At 52.8% G+C, this 17,392-nt stretch overlaps 1 protein-coding gene across 6 annotated transcripts in view; it reads left to right on the forward strand.

Moving 5' to 3' along the window:
- The window catches only part of Abr (ABR activator of RhoGEF and GTPase), a 205,111-nt gene extending 188,988 nt beyond the window's left edge, over nt 1-16,123 (forward strand). For all 6 annotated transcript variants that reach the window (XM_052755997.1, XM_052756000.1, XM_052755998.1 and 3 more), the window contains 7 exons: nt 7,308-7,367; nt 7,578-7,687; nt 8,427-8,566; nt 9,389-9,523; nt 10,290-10,395; nt 13,020-13,167; nt 13,733-16,123. In XM_052755997.1, coding sequence (XP_052611957.1) covers nt 7,308-7,367; nt 7,578-7,687; nt 8,427-8,566; nt 9,389-9,523; nt 10,290-10,395; nt 13,020-13,167; nt 13,733-13,822 — 789 coding nt within the window. In that variant the 3' untranslated portion in view covers nt 13,823-16,123. The remainder of the gene's footprint in view (nt 1-7,307; nt 7,368-7,577; nt 7,688-8,426; nt 8,567-9,388; nt 9,524-10,289; nt 10,396-13,019; nt 13,168-13,732) is intronic.
- Nucleotides 16,124-17,392: the final 1,269 nt, after the last annotated feature.

Genomic DNA, 17,392 nt, shown 5'->3' on the forward strand with positions numbered 1-17,392 from the left:
AGGGCATTAGGAAGGTTCCCTGAAACCTCTGCAGGTGCTGTCTGGGGGTGTCCACGTGTTGGTGAAGGGCACTCAGATGCAGGGACTCGGCCCTCTGCTGAGCTGACAAGGGACTATTTGTCTTCCTTTCGTCTGTCACAGCATGCTGGGGACAGGAAGGAACACTGGCATTCTGTCAGCTCCCTGGTGGCCTAGAGGAACGCACCACCCCCTGCTCCTGGGACCCGCTCAATGCCCAGGAGAAAGCCAGTGTCGGTCTTGGGTGTCCAGGAGCCATAGACCAGGTGTGTTGTCTTTGGTCCCACAGGAGCCATAGGAGCTATTCCTGGGCTTCTGCAGAGAGGGAAAGGTGCCTGAGGAAATGTCCCCTAGCCCGGCTTAGCTGGAAACAGGGCCTGAGACAACCTGCCGTCATCTCTCTCCTGGACAGTGACCTATCTATAGCTGGTGCCTCACAGAAACAGAGCCAGTGCAGTGGTACCCACAGCACCCATTCCCATCAGGTGCTTGAGTGCTGTGCTCATGCTCTAGAATGCACCCTCGAAGCTGCCCCGGATTCATGTGACACAGACTTCTAGAGGAGAAAGTGCCCTGGGTTGGTAGGAGCCAAGGGGCTTCACTCTTTCAGTCTTGGAAAAATGGCTTAACTTGCCGTGAGACCTGGGATAAGTCTCTTCTTTCTGGAGTCAGTGCAGTGAAGGAACTGAATGGGATGATCTCTGTGGATCCAGCTCATACGATGGTCTTGGCTAAGACTTAATCCCTATTCCAAAGCTTTAAACTCTCCACACACAGGAGAGTCTGGAGGGGAGAGGCCACATGGATGCATGTGGGCCATGGCCAGCCATTCACCGAACATGGCGAAGAGAGACAAATGGGAATGTTTGGCTCTGTCTTGAAGGAACCCTGGTAGAAAGTTATTGCTGTCTCCATCCCCCACATCCTGGGCCATAGATGTTGACGGATGCATGCATGCAGGGCCAAGGGATATGGAGGGGCCCAGGTAGGGAGGCCTGATCTAAAGAAGTCAGTCAATAAGTAGGGTAACTTCAGGCTGGATGATTTGGGAAGAAAAGAAAATAGGGTAGTGGATTAGAGAGAGAGAGTTGGGAGGCTTAGCATGGAGAATTGAAATGGTGGACTTTCATGGTTTGGCTGTGGAAGATCTAGGGACAGTGCAGTCTAGACAAAGTAACCTACAGACAGAAGCCCCAGCACAGGTGTGTCCAGAGGCAGGCACAGGTCATACAGAGTGGAGGGATCGAAGTTGAAGGCATAGGGACCTGTCAGTGACCAAGAAGGAAGCCCCCGGAGCCTTTCAGCACAACTTGGTAATGTTGGTGTGTTTTGAACGTGACTGGGTCCCAGGCATCAGTCTTAGCTCTTGATGCTCTGAGGTAAGTTCTGGTGTTCTCGGTGCCATTTTATATATGAGGGAATGGAGGCTTAGAGAGTGACCCAGATGATGTCACACAGTGCTTAGCAGAGGAGCTGGCTCTTAAATCCAAACAGCTTGGCTCTATATATAGGCTCTCACCTATACCACCAGCCTTATGTGGCCTCCAAGGAGGAGGCCCAGAACTTCCCCGGGTCCTATGGCTATTTCTCAGATGTCCAGTGAGCAAGGTGGCCATGCAGGCAGTTGATAACCTAGATGGGAACATGTGGAGGGGCAAGGTTCCTGCCTGTCTGCTTTGTGGGTAGGGTGTGCCACCTGGCCCAGTTTGCTGTACCTCAGCGGCCACAGGGATGCTGTTGATGATGTATGTGAATGTGAGACGCGGAGCAGATGTGAGGCCTGGAGAGGAGTCTATTCAGATCCACACAGTGGAATTGCCAGTGTCCCCATTTTCACTAGAAGTAGGCTCTGTCCATAGAAAAAAATGTTCCTAGCCAGGGTGGGGAGGTAAAGTCAGCTTCTGAAGAGGACTTTGTAATTCTTATGAAACCACTGCAAGTCGAGGCCTTTGAGCCCTTGGTGGTCTTCCAGACCCTTGGCATTCCAACAGCAGCCAGCTTGGACTTTGGAAAGGCTACTGCCTCAGGCAGCTGAGGGCCTCCTCCGCTGCTTTGGTCCTGAACGCCTCCAGACTGGGCTGCCGCCCCTGCCCTTGCTGCCCTGCTGACCCCAGCATGGCCCTGGGCAGGGGCAGGGTGGAATACTTATTTTTTACTTGCAGCTTGGCCCTGGGGTGAAATCCTGAGGGTGGCCCTGAGTAGCGAAGGCCTTGGCAGAGCGCCAGGGCTAGTGGAGAGGTGGAGGTCCACAAGCGGCCCAGTTTTGACTTTGGTCTGCTCCTCCTCAAAGTTCAGCCATGCCCAGCCAGAGGCTAAGAGTGTGGTCTGCCTAGGATAGGCTGAGTGCCCTGGGTGGAGCGCGAGAAAAGGCAGGTTGCTGTGGGACTAAGATGCTAACCTGGCTTCAATAAAGGCCTCCTTCAGAGCTGCTAAACCCCTTCCATATGTGGGCCTCGGGAACTTGAGAGTTCTTGAGAGGGGGCGGGGAACCAAGGAGAAGCAAAGGGGCCTCCCCTGGGTGTCTCAGACTAGGGAGTCAGCTTAGCTCACCTGTGGCTGGCTTGGGAGGAGAGGACAAACTGTGGCCACAGAGCACTTTGAGAGCAGCCTGGTGGCCAGCCCTGCTGTACCTCCTCTAAAGGGAGAGGCCTAGAAAGGCAGAGCTGGCTGGGCTTCACAGTGAGGCTGCCAGGCCACTGGGAAGATGAGGCGACAGTTTCCTGAGCCTGACCCTGGTCTCTTCTGACCCAGTTGCTGAGCTGGAAGGCAGGATGGAGGCATGTTCCTCTGCCCTTCCCTGAGCTCAGCAGCCACGTGGACAGAATCTTAAGTGCCCTGCTGCAGGAGGGCGAGGCTGTCTCTTGGCAGATCCCCTTCCCCTCTGCCTGCCCTGCTGGGCCTCTCATGCCTGTGGTATGTCCCAATGACAGGCTGGCTTAGTTTTCCAAGGGGGCCAGCCCTAAGCCTGTGACGGCACCGAAGGCAAGGGGAATTCAGCCCGAGACCGCCACTGTGGCCTCGGTATCGGAGCCACAGCCGACACGGTACCTATCAGGCTCAGGGCCCAGGCTCCATGGCCTGGTCAGCCAGTGACGAGGATCCCCAGAAACACCCAGACTACCTTTCATTTAGTACCTGTCAGCAGCTGGTTTTATCGAGGTTCTTGACTCGCGCGGCTCCTGCGCTGCTTCTTGTCAGAGCGAGGGGCTTTAGCACCCTGGATTTATTGCCCGTGTTAAAGAGCGCTTCATTTTTGTAAATCTCTTAAGACTTTGTGAGGGGAGAGGGGAGACTATTCCCTTCCAGAAAAGGGCAAAGATGGGTCTCCGTCTCGGGAGGCCACAGGCACATTAGTGTAGGAATGGTAGGAGCAGCCCCGGGGGCGGGAGGTCAGGTCTCCAGTGCTGTGGCAATGATAGGAGGGGGCTCTAAGAAAGCACCTTGCTCTGTCCTGCCCCAGCCATACCAGGAGGTGACTTTGTGTGGGAAAAGAGGATGGATGGGGTGACAAAGAGCAGCAGAAATCCCCCAAACTTGGACTTGGTAAAATGCTTGCGAAATCAGCTTGCTCCCCTGCCCCTTGGAAAAGCAGATTTCTTTCTTTCTTTTTTTTTTTTTTTCCTTTGGTTTTTCGAGACAGGGTTTCTCTGTGTAGTTTTGTGCCTTTCCTGGAACTAGCTTTGTAGACCAGGTTAGCCTCAAACTCACAGAGATCCGCCTGCCTCTGCCTCCCGAGTGCTGGGATTAAAGGCGTGTGCCATCACCGCCCAGCTGGAAAAGCAGATTTCTTAAGTGTAGGAACTTGCTTTAAAATGTTTTATTACAATTAAATTTCCACTCACACACACACACACAAAAGAAGAAAGAAAAAAAGAGAGAGAGAAAAGAAAGGGGGTCTCCCTTTCGGAGGTGGAGGCCTGGAACCTTGCTGAACCTTGTCATCAGGGGTATGCATCATCCCCCGAGCCCATGGGTGCATCCTCCCAGAGCACTGCTTCTGAAGACTGCTCATACCTCTGCCTCTCTCCACTGAGACCCGAGGTGGCTGGCTCTGCCTTTCTGTCTGTCCCAGCTGCTCAAAGCTGGGCCTCTTCCTGAAGATGAAACAGCCCACATGAGGGCCTGTCAGAAAGTAGAACAGCACTCCTCACTCCCCGATGGGCTAGGCTGTGTGATAGAGGAGGACATGGGGCATAGGAGAATGTGTCCCAGCAGTCACAATTCAGGCTTGAAGATGGCTTTGTCACCCGGTAGAGACTAGGAAGAGAGACTCCGGTGGTAAGGGTCACACAGACTTGCTTTGTGCCTCCTAAATGCCAGGTCCAGGGAAGTAGCAAAGAAGCAACAGGGTTACCTGCCTGGGCTGGCGAAAGCTGGGCCTGGGGAGGAAGGGCTTCCCCATCTGAAGATGTTCCCGAAACTCACACTGAGTGTCCTCTATCCTTGGAGCTTCTGAGCCTCACCCTTAGAAGACCATGTGGGCGCTTCCTGCCCTATATACCGGCCACTTCGTCTGAACAGAGTGACAGCTGACTGGGATTCTAGCAGAGCCCCTGCATTGTGTGGCTCATGGCCTGGTGCACTCTTGGACAGTAGTCTACAGGCCTCCACTTCTCTTAGGGAGAAGGCAGAATGTGTGGCCACAGTGGGGTTGAGGCTGAATGCACAGACAGTTGAGTTGCTATGTGTATACGGCCACTGCTTACTAACTTCCTCTAAGGGGTTTTGGGACCTGTTTCTCTTTTACCTGAGCCCTACCCTGGAGGAGCCGCTCTGCAGGTATGTCACCTGTGGCTCTCCCCCACCTAGCCCCTCATAAGCCCCATCTGCCTTTCTCCTTCACATGGTCTGCTATCTCCCACTCAGTGCCTGTGCCCGGGACCCATGGATGGCACCTGTCTTCTGGGACTCAGGGTTGTCCCCTCTGACTGACATCCCCAGGGCTGGCCTCTGTACCCTGAGCACTAATCTAATCAGGAAATAGCAGAGTCCACAGTTCCCAGGGGTTATAAATAGTCGCAGCAACTCAGGCAGCATCATTTCTCTGGAAAATGTGCCATGTCCCTCTCGGCGCCCCACCCTCCCTTCTCTGTATTTAAATGACATCCTGAAATAGACTTGGTTTCCCGAGGCTGCCGGCCTCCTGGGAATGGGAGCATCATTGTCAGGGCACTGAGAAGCCGGGCAGGTCTTTGTAAGGGAGTGCTAGAGCCATACCTGTGGCAGGAACCAAGGGACATGGTAGTGGTGGGGACTCAAAGAAAAAAGAAGGGCGCCTTATCCATAGCTGTTCTGAGAAAGGCTGGAGCATGTGGACCCACAGCAAGCTAGAGCTAGACCTTAGCATCAGCAGGGGCTTTACCTGTTTCAGAAGCTCCCAGGAGCGGGATGGGGGTGGGGGTGTTGGCGCACATCTTTAATTCCAGCGCTTGGGAGGCAGAGGCAGGGGGATCTCTGTGAGTTCAAGGCCAGCCTTGTCTACAGAGTGAGTTCCAGGACAGCCAGGGCTACACAGAGAAACCCTGTCTGGGGGTCGGGGTGTGGTGGGCGGGGGCTCTCCTACGAAAACAGACTCATATGGGGAAGAGAAGAAACAGGAAGTTTGTTCTAGAAGCAGCTAGACACCAGACTCCATCCCAAGGGGTCTGGTATTTCTTCTGAAAGAATCATGGCGCCAGCAGCCACCACTCCAAAGTACAGGTGCCAGGTTAGTCATGTTGCATGGTGTCCTACAGATTGAGCAGAGAGAGTAAGTCGGGGAGACTTGACTGCACCCAGTACCCATTCCCTGGGTCTTGGACACTGGGTAGGTTCCTTGTACTGTTTAAGTCTCTGTGTCCTGGTCTTCAGAATGGGAACGACTGTGAAGGCTTAAACCATACTAACTAGTGGGTTATGGTGATGAACTGACGTGTGTGCAAAGGGTTTGCTCAAACTCCTGTCAGGCAGCCCTGTGAGGTAGGCATGGCTACCACTGTGAAGAAGTCAAGGCTCGGGGAGCCTCAGTGACGCACCAAATTCATGAGGTAGAATGGGAGCCCCAGGTCAGCCCTGACCTGCCATTTCCAAACTCAGGTTATGTCTGGATGCCACTCCAGGGGTGGGGACCATTGGTTCTATCAAGAGGAGGTGAACTTAGCGTCACACGGGTGGCTGTCTTTGTTGGAGGCCATCGTGTGGGCAGGGGCTCTGCCCAAGGAAGATGTGTGGATTGGTTCTCCCCATGCTGAATTCTTCTTCTGTTCTTATAAAATTCCATTCCTCCTCCGTGCACGGAACTGACTGTTGGACCCAGGGCTTGAGCCTCTGCAGCCTAGATACAGGCTCAGAGCCAGCCAGGTGTAACCCCAGGCCCCGTCAGAGGGGACCGGCGCAGGAAGGGCCTGGGCTGACTCACATACATTTTTTCCCCTGTGGGGACGGTGCCCTGTGTTTAGGCACACGTACCCCTGAAGGTATAGAGATTTGCCCAGGATGAAGGTGGGCAGGGAGAGTTGAATCGGCTCCGATCCCTTGGAGGACAGGGGCAACCTCTGTGAGGCATTGTGCCCATCACTCTGTGTTGGCTCCTGACCACATTGTCAGATGGGCCTTGTCACCTCAAAAGATGAGCTCATTCTTGTGTTGAAGTGGATGATGGTGGGTGTTGAGTCACTATGGTAATTAGATTCCACTGCATACACTTAAAGAATGATGTCATCATTTTAAGATGTCAATATTTACATTATCCTGGAAATGATATTCTTTACAGCTACTTAAACTTGCCATAGTAATGTTGAGATGTTGACTTTAAAACATGCTGAGGTGGAGGACAGCTGGGGATATAAATGCATGGGCATAGTGTAGCTTGAGCGTCTCGTTCTCCGTGTAGGTGCCAAGGGCTCAGTGCCCTCACGGAAATCAGGAAACCCTGCTGTCCCCTCACGTTCCACGCTCATCTAAGTGTGTACTGCGTTGTGCTCTCTCAGTGTGCAGTTGATGTGTCTGTGAAATGAGGTGACAGGTCACCTCTGACTGTAATGTGGTCAGGATCCAGCACAGTGTGACAGCACGGTGTCTCATAGAAGGTGCCCCTCCTCTTCAGGGAATCAGGGGCCGTCCCTAGGAAAGACTAGGAGGGAGTGGGCGGAGGACTGTGGGCTCAGACTATTTCAGCAGGTTGATTTAAAGATTAGCATCCAGGCTTCTGCCTTTCCAACCCTTTCCTGTCTTGGAAAGCAGCTGCTGACCGATAGGGAAGCTGGACCCTGACCTGTCCTCCTTCTCCCCCCCTCCCCCGCCCCCCGCAGCTGGATCCACAGACTGTGGAAACTAAGAACTGGCATACGGATGTGATTGAAATGAATGGGGTAAGGACATCGGAGCCATGGCGGCCACCCTCCCCTGGGCGCTAGACTGCTTGCACCTCCCTCAGATCAGTGTCCTCTCCTCCGTGGCCACACCCTTCCCCATCCCCTGCCAGCTTGAGGGTAGCCCTGCTTACAGTACTGGGGAGAGAGACCTATGTCTGGTGACACTCATGCCCTGGGGGATTTGTACCTACTCCACCCCCTGACCAGATCAAAGTGGAATTCTCCATGAAATTTACCAGCCGTGACATGAGCCTGAAGAGGACCCCATCCAAAAAGCAAACCGGCGTCTTCGGAGTGAAGATCAGCGTGGTGACCAAGTAGGTAGTGCCGTGGAGGAGACCGAGTAGCTTCGGTACCCGGGTGCCCGCCCCATCCCACCTTCCAGCCCCCCTGCCCATGCCCCAGGCAAGCAGTTTGGAGGCCAGAAACGGCTCCTAGGATATTTTAGAAATAAGCGGTCCGGGATGGAAACAGTGGACGGTCCCGGGGGAAGCCAGAGTGTCTGTGCCCTGCAGTCAACAAGAAGTGACAGTGGCCGTGGGCCCACGTTTGGGCTTGGCAGCAGTAAGCTGGAGTCAGGGTGGCTGGCTCGGAAAGGGCTACACCCTTTCGGTCACCCTGCCCCTCTGGGCACTTTGTTCCCAGGTCTTGACCTACCCTGCTTAGCGTCCCCGTGAACATTTTCTGTTTGTTGTTTTTCCTTTTCCCCTGAACATTTTTTTTTTTAATTGCATGGCTAGGGTGCAGACCCAGGGTCTCACACTTGCTACAGAAGTGCTCTGCCACTGAACTACCCTACCCACAAGCACTCGAATCCAGTGGGATGTTCTTTCACCAGTCTCTAGGACTTCTTCCACACATGCTCGATGCCGTACCTCAGCAAGCAGGCTTTAGGGAGTGGGATAGCCTCTTCCCCAGGCCTTCCTTGCCTTGACTCCTGACCCCAAGGGCCCCAAGCTGCACAAGGCTGAGAAAGGCTGTGGAGGAACTAGAGGGCCCAGCCAGTGTGAGAAGCTCCCTCCATCCCTCCCTCTCCTGTGCACCCATGTCCTGCAGGCGGGAGCGCTCCAAGGTGCCCTACATCGTACGACAGTGTGTGGAAGAGGTGGAGAAGAGGGGCATTGAAGAGGTTGGCATCTACAGGATATCGGGGGTGGCCACGGACATCCAGGCACTGAAGGCTGTCTTTGATGCCAGTGAGTAGGGAAGCCCAGTGGGCATGGACAGTTCCCAAGCAGCTGGTGGAGAACAGAGGAACCTTGGTCTGTAGTTTGTGGTAGTATGAGGGAAGCTGTTTCTGAGTCCCCCTGACAAGTTAGTTACATGTTTGACATCTTGTCACTTAGTCTCTCTCCACTCAAATAAGGATGGCAATCAGAGAGGTCAGGTCTCTTACTCTGGGTTACCCAGCGTGGAGGTTTTTGTACCTGAACTTCAGCTGAGACCTTTGGGACTCCAGAATATATATTGCTGGCTCAGGCTCCTCTCTGCTGCTGTCTCTGGGCCCTGTTACCATGGGGCAGGTCTTCCTCGACAGAGCCCTTCTGTGGTGGGGTCTGGCCTTCGGTTTCCTCTTCTCCATCCTGCTGGGTCAGGCTGAGACAGTGTTAGCATACCCAATGCTCAGAATGCCTGAACTAGGTCTAGGTAGGTAAGGATAGGATAGAGGCTGAGAGCATGCTGGGATATGGCTCCTGGGAACATGCGATTAGGTGTGTGCTGTGTGGTGTGGATATGGCTCTGTACTCTGGGTGACAAGTTATGTCCCTCCTCTCTGCTGGGAAGCCACAGCAGATAGACCCCAGCTTGTCCCCTGCTGCCCTTTCCCACAGATGACAGCTGAGTTGACATAACAGAGCTGGTGGGCACCACGTATGTAAGGGGAAGCCAGAGGCTGAAGTGCTGTGGGTCGCGGTCTGAGGGACAGATCTGAGGGACAGAAATCGTTTTGAGGGCTGCCAGTGAGGAACAGGTGTCCCAGGTCAGTGTAGCCTCAGGCTCTGCCCCCTCCTGTACAGATAACAAGGACATCCTGCTGATGCTGAGCGACATGGACATCAACGCCATTGCTGGCACCCTCAAGCTCTACTTCCGGGAACTGCCGGAGCCCCTCCTCACAGACCGACTTTACCCAGCCTTCATGGAGGGCATCGGTGAGGTTTCTGGCATCCTGAGGGTTGGCTGGGCTAAGTCTCCTAGGCTGCAAAGCAGGAGATGCCCCGGGCATTCCTGCCAGTGGCTTGTCCAGTGTACTCTCTCTCATGGCTGAAGGACCTAAGAGTGAGGTGCGAAGGTGGACTCCTGTCCCTTGTCCCCTGCCTTGGTGTCCTCTTTATGGCTCCTCCTTACAAACTGATCTGCTTCCTAGAAACACAGGCATTTAGGGAAGAAGGCGCTGAGCTGCTGGCTCCCAGGGCCAGAGAGGAAGCTGGTTTAAACCATACCATACTTGGGGCAGCTGTCCTGAGCCCCACAGAATGGCTCTCCTCATTGCCCAGGTACTAGCCAGTGGAGCTCCTGTGCCCACCTAGATGGGCCTCTTCCAGGCCTGGCACAGTACTCCCATCTTCTGAGGCAGACAGGGCTTTGGACCCCATGGAGAATGTGAAACCTAGGGGACGCTGGTCAGTGTAGGCACCAGCCTCAGAAGTATTTGACGGGAAACATCCCACCCCTAGTAATGTGCAACTACTGGATTAAACTAGCATAGAGTATGGGTTGTGTGGTCCTGGGGTAATGGCTAGCGCAGGAGGGAAGGAAGAGACTGATCCCCCAGCCTGCCTTCTAGCCATGTTACCCATGGTGCGGCATCCCAGGGGAACCCGCTGCTGACAGACAGTCCATGCACGGACCAGGCCCTCCCTCTGTGGGCCAGGCTTCTGGACCTCCAACCAGGCCCTGCCCTTTCTCCTCCTGCAGCCCTGTCAGACCCTGCTGCCAAGGAGAACTGCATGATGCACCTGCTCCGCTCCCTGCCCGACCCCAACCTCATCACCTTCCTTTTCCTGCTGGAACACTTGAAAAGGTAAGGGGGGGCCCAAGGGGGGGCCCAACCCAGAGCTGTCACCTGTCCCGCCAGACCCATCTTCTCACTTCCGCCTCCTGGGTCCTGGCCTGTGCTCGGCCACCCAGACGCCTGAGTGGCTGTTTTCAACCTCCTGAACTCACATGCTGTTGTTGGGAAACTGTGGCTCCTGATTGCAGCCTAAAGTAATTGGTTGTGGCACAGTGGCACATGCCTCTTGTCAGGATGCTAAGGCAGGGGATTGCTGGAACAATCAAGAATAGCTTGGGAAACATAAGGAGACCCTCTTAGAATGGGGGGTAAAGCACAGGGCCTCAGGTTGGTTTTAATCTGTGGGCCCCAGATGCAGCCATTTAGTCGGTGTAGATTTTTCTTTGTGTACATTTATTATTTTGTGCGTGTGTGTATGTATGTGTGCACCGTGCCTTGCATGTGGAGGTCAGAGGACAAGCTGTAGAAGTCATTTCTCTTCTCCTCCTATGTGGGTTCTAGGGCTGGACTCAGGTTGTCAGAATTGGCAGCAAGGACTTTAACCATTGAGCCACCCTACCAGCCCAGTATGGCTTTTTTTTTTAAGTGAAACAGGGCAGCAATAGGGTGTGCTGACAGCAAAAGTATTGTTTGTTCAGTTACCTGTAGATGTGTGTCCTGGGTTACATCATCAAATGTGCTTATTATGAGTCAGTTAAGAATTTGAAACCTGGGGGCTGGAGAGATGGCTCAGAAGTTAAGAGTACTGGCTGCTCTTCCAGAGGTCCTGGGTTCAATTCCCAGCAACCACATGGTGGATCACAACCATCTGTAGTGAGATCTGGTGCCCTCTTCTGGCCCACAGGCATACAGCAGGCAGAACACTGTATACATAATAAATAAGTAAATAAATAAATAAATCTTTCAACAACAACAACAAAAAAGAATTTAAACTTACTGGTCTTGGCCCATATGTTATGAAACAGAGAAACTGAGACCCAAGCCCAGTGGGGACTTGCTTGGTTTAGTGGTGAAAATTGTACTTAAAATCCACATCTTCCAAGTCCTAAACTACGACCCTTCTCCCCTTCCCTCACTCCTCTCATGGTAAGGCAAACCAGAGCTGCTCAAGTGACATCCATTCTAGTGTTCAGTACCAAACATAGTACCAAGGAGTCCTCGTCACTCACTTTTCAGCCCAGGACTGATCACAGACACCAGCTGGAAGGTTAGGTCACTTGGTGTCCCTTAAATCCATTTGCTACCTTAGGCCAGCACCTCTGAGCTCATCCCCTCGTCCAGGTGCTGGCTCCGGTTCCGCCAGGCCAGGCTCTGGCGGGCCAGTGGAGACTTAGACACAGCTGGGGCTGGTGCCTTGTTTTTCCCATCATGAGACAATGTCCCTCCCTCTGGTTTGGCAAGGACCAAAGTCCCAACCAGCTCCCAAATAGTTCGGTGAACATTGTGGGAGGACACGCTAAGAAGGGATGGGAGGGAAAATTCATTAGGCTTTCCACCCCGGGAACTGGGCCCACATCTGGGGTGGTGTGTGTGTGCGCGTGCGCCCGTTTCCAAAGCAGTCAGCAGGCACATTTGTGACTCCTGCCCAGAGGGTGGGAATTGCATTGAGAGTAGGATGAGAGGCCCTGTCCAGGGTGTGTGTGTATCAAAGCCTCAGAACATTTCCTAGTATGGAGTCGGGGAGGTCTAGGATTTCTTGATGTGTTTGGTGATACTGAGTCTGCCTGGACAGTAGCCACAGATGGCCGCTCCCACTGTCACTCAGGGGACATGGTAACAGAGTACCTGGTCTATTACATAAGAGAAAAGCAGGGGAACTCTGGAAGGAGCCAGAGCAGGCCCATGAGCACACCCGTCCGAGGCGGTGGGGAACATTGCAATGCTGACTTGCCTCTGGTCACAGCTGCTCCTGCTACAACAGCCTGCCTAACTGCAGGCTCAGCTTGCAGCTGCCTCTGGGCAGCATGTCCTCCTGGCCTGCCCCAGTCACTGTCGACCCCCACAACTGCACTACTGTTGGATTCTGAATAAAAAGCAAAATGGTAAGGTGATGAGCTCTTGGGTTCCGAAGCCAGCTCTGGCACCTCTCAGCATGTGACTGTACTTGGTTTCCTCACCTCTAGGATAATGGTACTTGGCTCACAATGACTGACAGTGTACAGTATTACACAGCGTTCTTAGAACAATGTAGTCTCCATTATTTGTTTTCGAGACAGGGTTTCTCTGTGTAGCCCTGGCTGTCCTGGAACTCACTCTGTAGACCAGGCTGGCTTTGAACTCACAGAGATTCACTTGCCTCTGCCTCCTGAGTGCTGGGTTGAAGTTGTGCGCCTCCACAGCCAGTGTGTCCTCCATCTTATTGTAATGATTTTATCTAAGTCAGGGGTGACGCCATTGATAGGTGTTAGTCCTGACTGGCAGTTTTCCATCAGCTTGGCACATAGCCTAGGTGCTAGGGGTGTGTTACAGAAATATCCCTTAGCCTAATGTCCTTCCCACCTGGAGGAAGGGAAGCTAGGTGACTGCTCCCTTGATGCCTGAGGGAGCTTCTTCAAGTGCCTTTAGCTCCCAGCATCCCAGGTCTCCTGGGGCTGCTGAAGAGTGACTTCTCTGTTCTCCTTCCTTTCCCTCAGGGTTGCTGAGAAGGAACCCATCAACAAGATGTCACTTCACAACCTGGCCACTGTGTTTGGCCCCACGTTACTGAGACCCTCAGAAGTGGAGAGCAAAGCACATCTCACATCAGCTGCAGACATCTGGTCCCATGACGTCATGGCCCAGGTACTACCAGCACTGTGGAGGCCTCTAGGCGGTTCAGAGGCCCCACCTCTCCTCCTCAGCAGCTGAACCAGTGGTATATAGGGTGCCCAAGCACAGGGTTACAGATCCTCCCTGCTTAGGCCGAAACACAATGTATGGGTCTAGACAAGAGTTGAAGAGTGTCTGTGTAGGCGCTTGCTGCTTTCCTGAGAGTACCTCAGTCTTGGGTATAGCAGGTTTGGAGCCAGGGGGTTGACCAAATGTATGAAAGTTCTGGGGTTACTTTCAGGGTCAATACCTAGGACAGGCTGCCCAACTAAAGCTGATCTCAGGCCCACACTAGAAGCTTTTGACTTAGACACGGAAGTGGCTCCCTGACCCTTGGCTCTACAGCACCCTCTAGTGCTGGAAATGAGCGAAGGAACTTGGGCTTCCAAAAAAGGGAGAGAGGCCAGAATGAGCCTGGGGTGGGACATGGGCAACACAGACTTGGCTGCAGCTCAGGAGTCATTTCTTCTCAGCCTCACAGGTGAAGGAGGGTCTGGAACATGAGGACCACAACCTCAGTCTCCTTGTTTCCCCACAGGTCCAGGTCCTGCTTTACTACCTGCAGCATCCCCCCATTTCCTTCGCAGAACTGAAGCGGAACACACTGTACTTCTCCACAGATGTGTAGCCTGAGGCGGGCAGCTGTGGGGGTGGCTGGAGGCAGCCCTCCAGCCAGGGCCCAACATAGACTTGAAAAGACTGCAACCGAAACTCCCCAGCCTAGCCCTCGGGAGTCCAGGGAAGCCACCTTCCGAGATCTGCAACTTGTGCATCTCTTGTGCCACCTTGTACAAAGCCAGCTGACCAGCCCCGAGCCTCCTCACCACCCCCAGCTCCTGCCCTCTGTACCTGTGTGTGTCTGATGCTCCGTGCTGTCTAAGAATTGTTCTATGTGTATTTGTCATGCAGAAAGGGTAGTGGCTGAGCCGGGGTGGGCACAGACGGCCTGCTTTGTTCTTTCATTTCTTCAGCGCTTTCTTTCTGCCTGAGTCCAGTCTGGGGACTTTTATTTTACGCTGTGTGACTGCTGCCGGCTTCTCCTATCCTGGCCCTGCTCCCAGACTGCAGCCTCCCTGCAGTGTCTCTGCCCTCTCCATCTTCCCAGCCTGCTGCATGCATGTGCAGCTTGGGGTTTTGCTCCATCACTGGAAAGTTCTGCAGAGGCCCCGGGCAGTGGTGGCCTGTCCGATGTGCTGTGTGCCACCCTTGGCCTCACACCTGCTTTCCTTGCTGTCTGTGCAGACGTTGAACAAGGAGACAGACACACACTAATTCTCAGCTTAGCACAGAGCTGGAGAGCTGATTTCTGGAATGTTCTATTTGAGAATTACCCTTTCTGGGGTTTGTCTGTTCTATTTCTTGCCTACCATGAGGCATCTTCAACTGTTTCTTCTGCTGAATTTTCTGTTCCCTTTCCCCTGGTGGTGTTTTGAGTGTGATGACTCACAAGTGTCCTGCTATCAAGAGAGGTCAGGAACGCACCTGAGGGTGTGGTGGGCGCCCGGGCTGTGAAGGAACAAGACGGATGGAGCAGGCAGCAGGGGCAAGTCAAGGGAAGCCAGTCTTCACAGTAAAGACGCGCAGAGGCTGTTGTAGTGGAGCATGACCTCCTGGAGGGCAACTTCCGTGGCTGAATCAGGGGTCCAGATGAAAACGGGCTCTGTCCTGGAACCTGGAACCTCATATACCTCGTGGTACTTTTGCCTTAGATTTTACACTCTCAACAGCCAAGCACTGCCACGGGGCAGCCACATTGCCATGCATGCTCCAGAGCCTAGGAGCAGAAGGTACAACCCAGCTGGAATGGTCCTGCCCTGGCACTGCCCCAGCTCCTAAATCCAGCCCTGTGGATGATCCCAAGCTTTCTAGAAGTTGGAGGACAGACTGTCGCCCTTGTGTGTCTGCTGGGGCTCCAGAGGATGGGGTCAGCAGGTGTCATTCCCAACTCTGCAACTTATTGCTTGGTACTAGAAAGAGATTTATTCCCAAAGCACCATTTCCAGTCCGATGGCAATTAGCAGGGAAAGATGCTCCTGTCATAGGAGCTTGAGCTACGACACATCTTCCTGTATCTTCTATGTGGCAGAGTTGATTCTTGGCCCTCAGGATTGGGGAGACCAGCCCTCATTGTGTGTGCTCAGGGCTAAGTCTAAAGATGGGTTTGCTGGCCCCCAAGCTATTGTGTCTGCTAGGTGAGAGGCAGGGCTCTTTCAGGTCCTATTCATACCTGTTGCCTTTGACACAACGGTACAGTTTGTGCATACAGGAGAAAGGAATGCCAACTTCCCAACTGCCTATTAGCAGTTTAACAAGGAGCCTTGCTGTCTCAGACAGGTGAAAGAGAGTGCCCGTGAGTGTAGAGATCATATCATCTAGCTACTATCTTGGCACTCAGGTGCTGATGTGAGGCATTCTTACTTCCAAAGAATTGACAGTAACAAATTATCAAAGCCCATCAAAACAGTGCCTCCTGTCTCTTCAAAACAAGGAATGTTGGCTTCTGGGCATTAGCTACTGCAGTCCCCAGGTTGCTTAGGCAATATAATAGCAAGAAGGCTGGAAGAGGAACTGAGAATTATTAATGGTTTCTATTATTTATAAATTCCACCCCAAGTGGGGCACCAAGGAAGTATCTGGTGTTTCTCCTGAGACAGGAGCCATGCAGCCCAGAACCCTATCACTGCCAGCAAGGCACCGGGAGACAGGGTCCAGGAATCCCAGGCATGCTTGCACTTGCTTAGGCAGTGAATGAGGGCTGCCAGCTTTTGCTGACGAGGTAGGATGGAACCCCTAATAAGTTGGTATGGATATATTTTTTTTGTCTCTGTTCTGTTTAAACTTAATGTAGATTATTATAAATTGATGTAAACCATGTGAGAGGGAAATGTTAATAAAAAAATGCAAAGCCCCAACATTTGCACAAAACTCAGCCCTGTGGTGTGGATGTTTGTGTTCTCAGTAGTCCAGGGAAGATCACCAATCTAAATATTTAAGTCCTTCCAGCTGCACCCAGATGTGTTTCCAGGAACCTGTCCATCTGCCTATCCTTGAACTCTCTTCTGACGACATTGGGGCTGTGGCAGTTGGAGGGGAAAGCCTCCTTCTCACTCTACCCACATTTCCAAGTGCTGTAGTTCCCTTCATGGGATACTCAGTATGGACCTGGGCATAGTGTTCCTGGGAAAGATAGCAGAGGTGGCCCATTGGCTTTCCATTAACGTCTCCGCTTTCCTCAAAATCAGCCCGTCTTCTATGGCAGCCTTTGGTTGAATTTGCTTGTTAGAGATCTGCATCTCACATCAAGAGCCCACTCCCCTTTGCGAGAGCCAGTAGGGTTTGTGTGGGGCTTCCACCAGCCGAAGCCATTGGACACTGTTTATTCTGGAGATCAGGAACAGATGTGTCTGCAAACTGCTGTTTGGTTTATGAGCTCATACTGACCCCCCAGCCACCTAAAACAGGAAGCTATTCATCTCCTCTTGATTGAACAGTCCACGTGGACAAGGCTTGGCTTGTTCAGCTGATGTCTATTGACAGCCCTGAGACTCCTCTTTGCCAAGAGAGTTGTGATGGCAACATCTCTTGTGTTGTGGCTCATGTGGAAGATCAGCTGGCCAAAGACCTCAGGCCCTGAGCATTTTGACAGGCACCAGGTAGAAACCATCCCTTCTTCAGAAAGGTGTTCCTAGATGAGGAATTCACAGACAGTGTAGGAACACTCCTCAATTTGTTTTCAGAGCTCTAGGGGTATGTTCCAGCTGGTCTTTCAGTAATGAAGCCTCATGCTTATGAAAACAGGGCAGGCATCATACAGAATTCACTGGGGGCTAGAGGCAGGGGGGTTCATTAATAGAGTATTTGCCTAGCATGTATGAAGCCTTGGGTTTTTCTTTTTTGTTTTTCAAGACAGGGTCTCACTATGTAGCTCTGGCTATCCTGGAATTTTCTCTGTAGACTAGACTGGCCTCAAACTGAAGAGATCTGCCCCTCTGTCTCTCGAGTGCTGGGATTAAAGGCATGCACCACTGCCCTGCTAAGCCTTGGGTTCTTTCCTCAGCAAATGAATGAATGTGGAAAGGATCCAGCAGAGAGAACATGAGCCCTATGCACTAACATGCAGCCAGTCCAAAGATATAGCAGAAAGGTGTTACTCTGGGTTTGATATCATCACTCACATACAAATACACACTCAAATGAC

Source organism: Peromyscus californicus, unplaced genomic scaffold (assembly GCF_007827085.1).
Source record: "Peromyscus californicus insignis strain IS unplaced genomic scaffold, ASM782708v3 Scaffold_3__1_contigs__length_106647218, whole genome shotgun sequence".
In the NCBI taxonomy this organism is placed as follows: domain Eukaryota; kingdom Metazoa; phylum Chordata; class Mammalia; order Rodentia; family Cricetidae; genus Peromyscus; species Peromyscus californicus.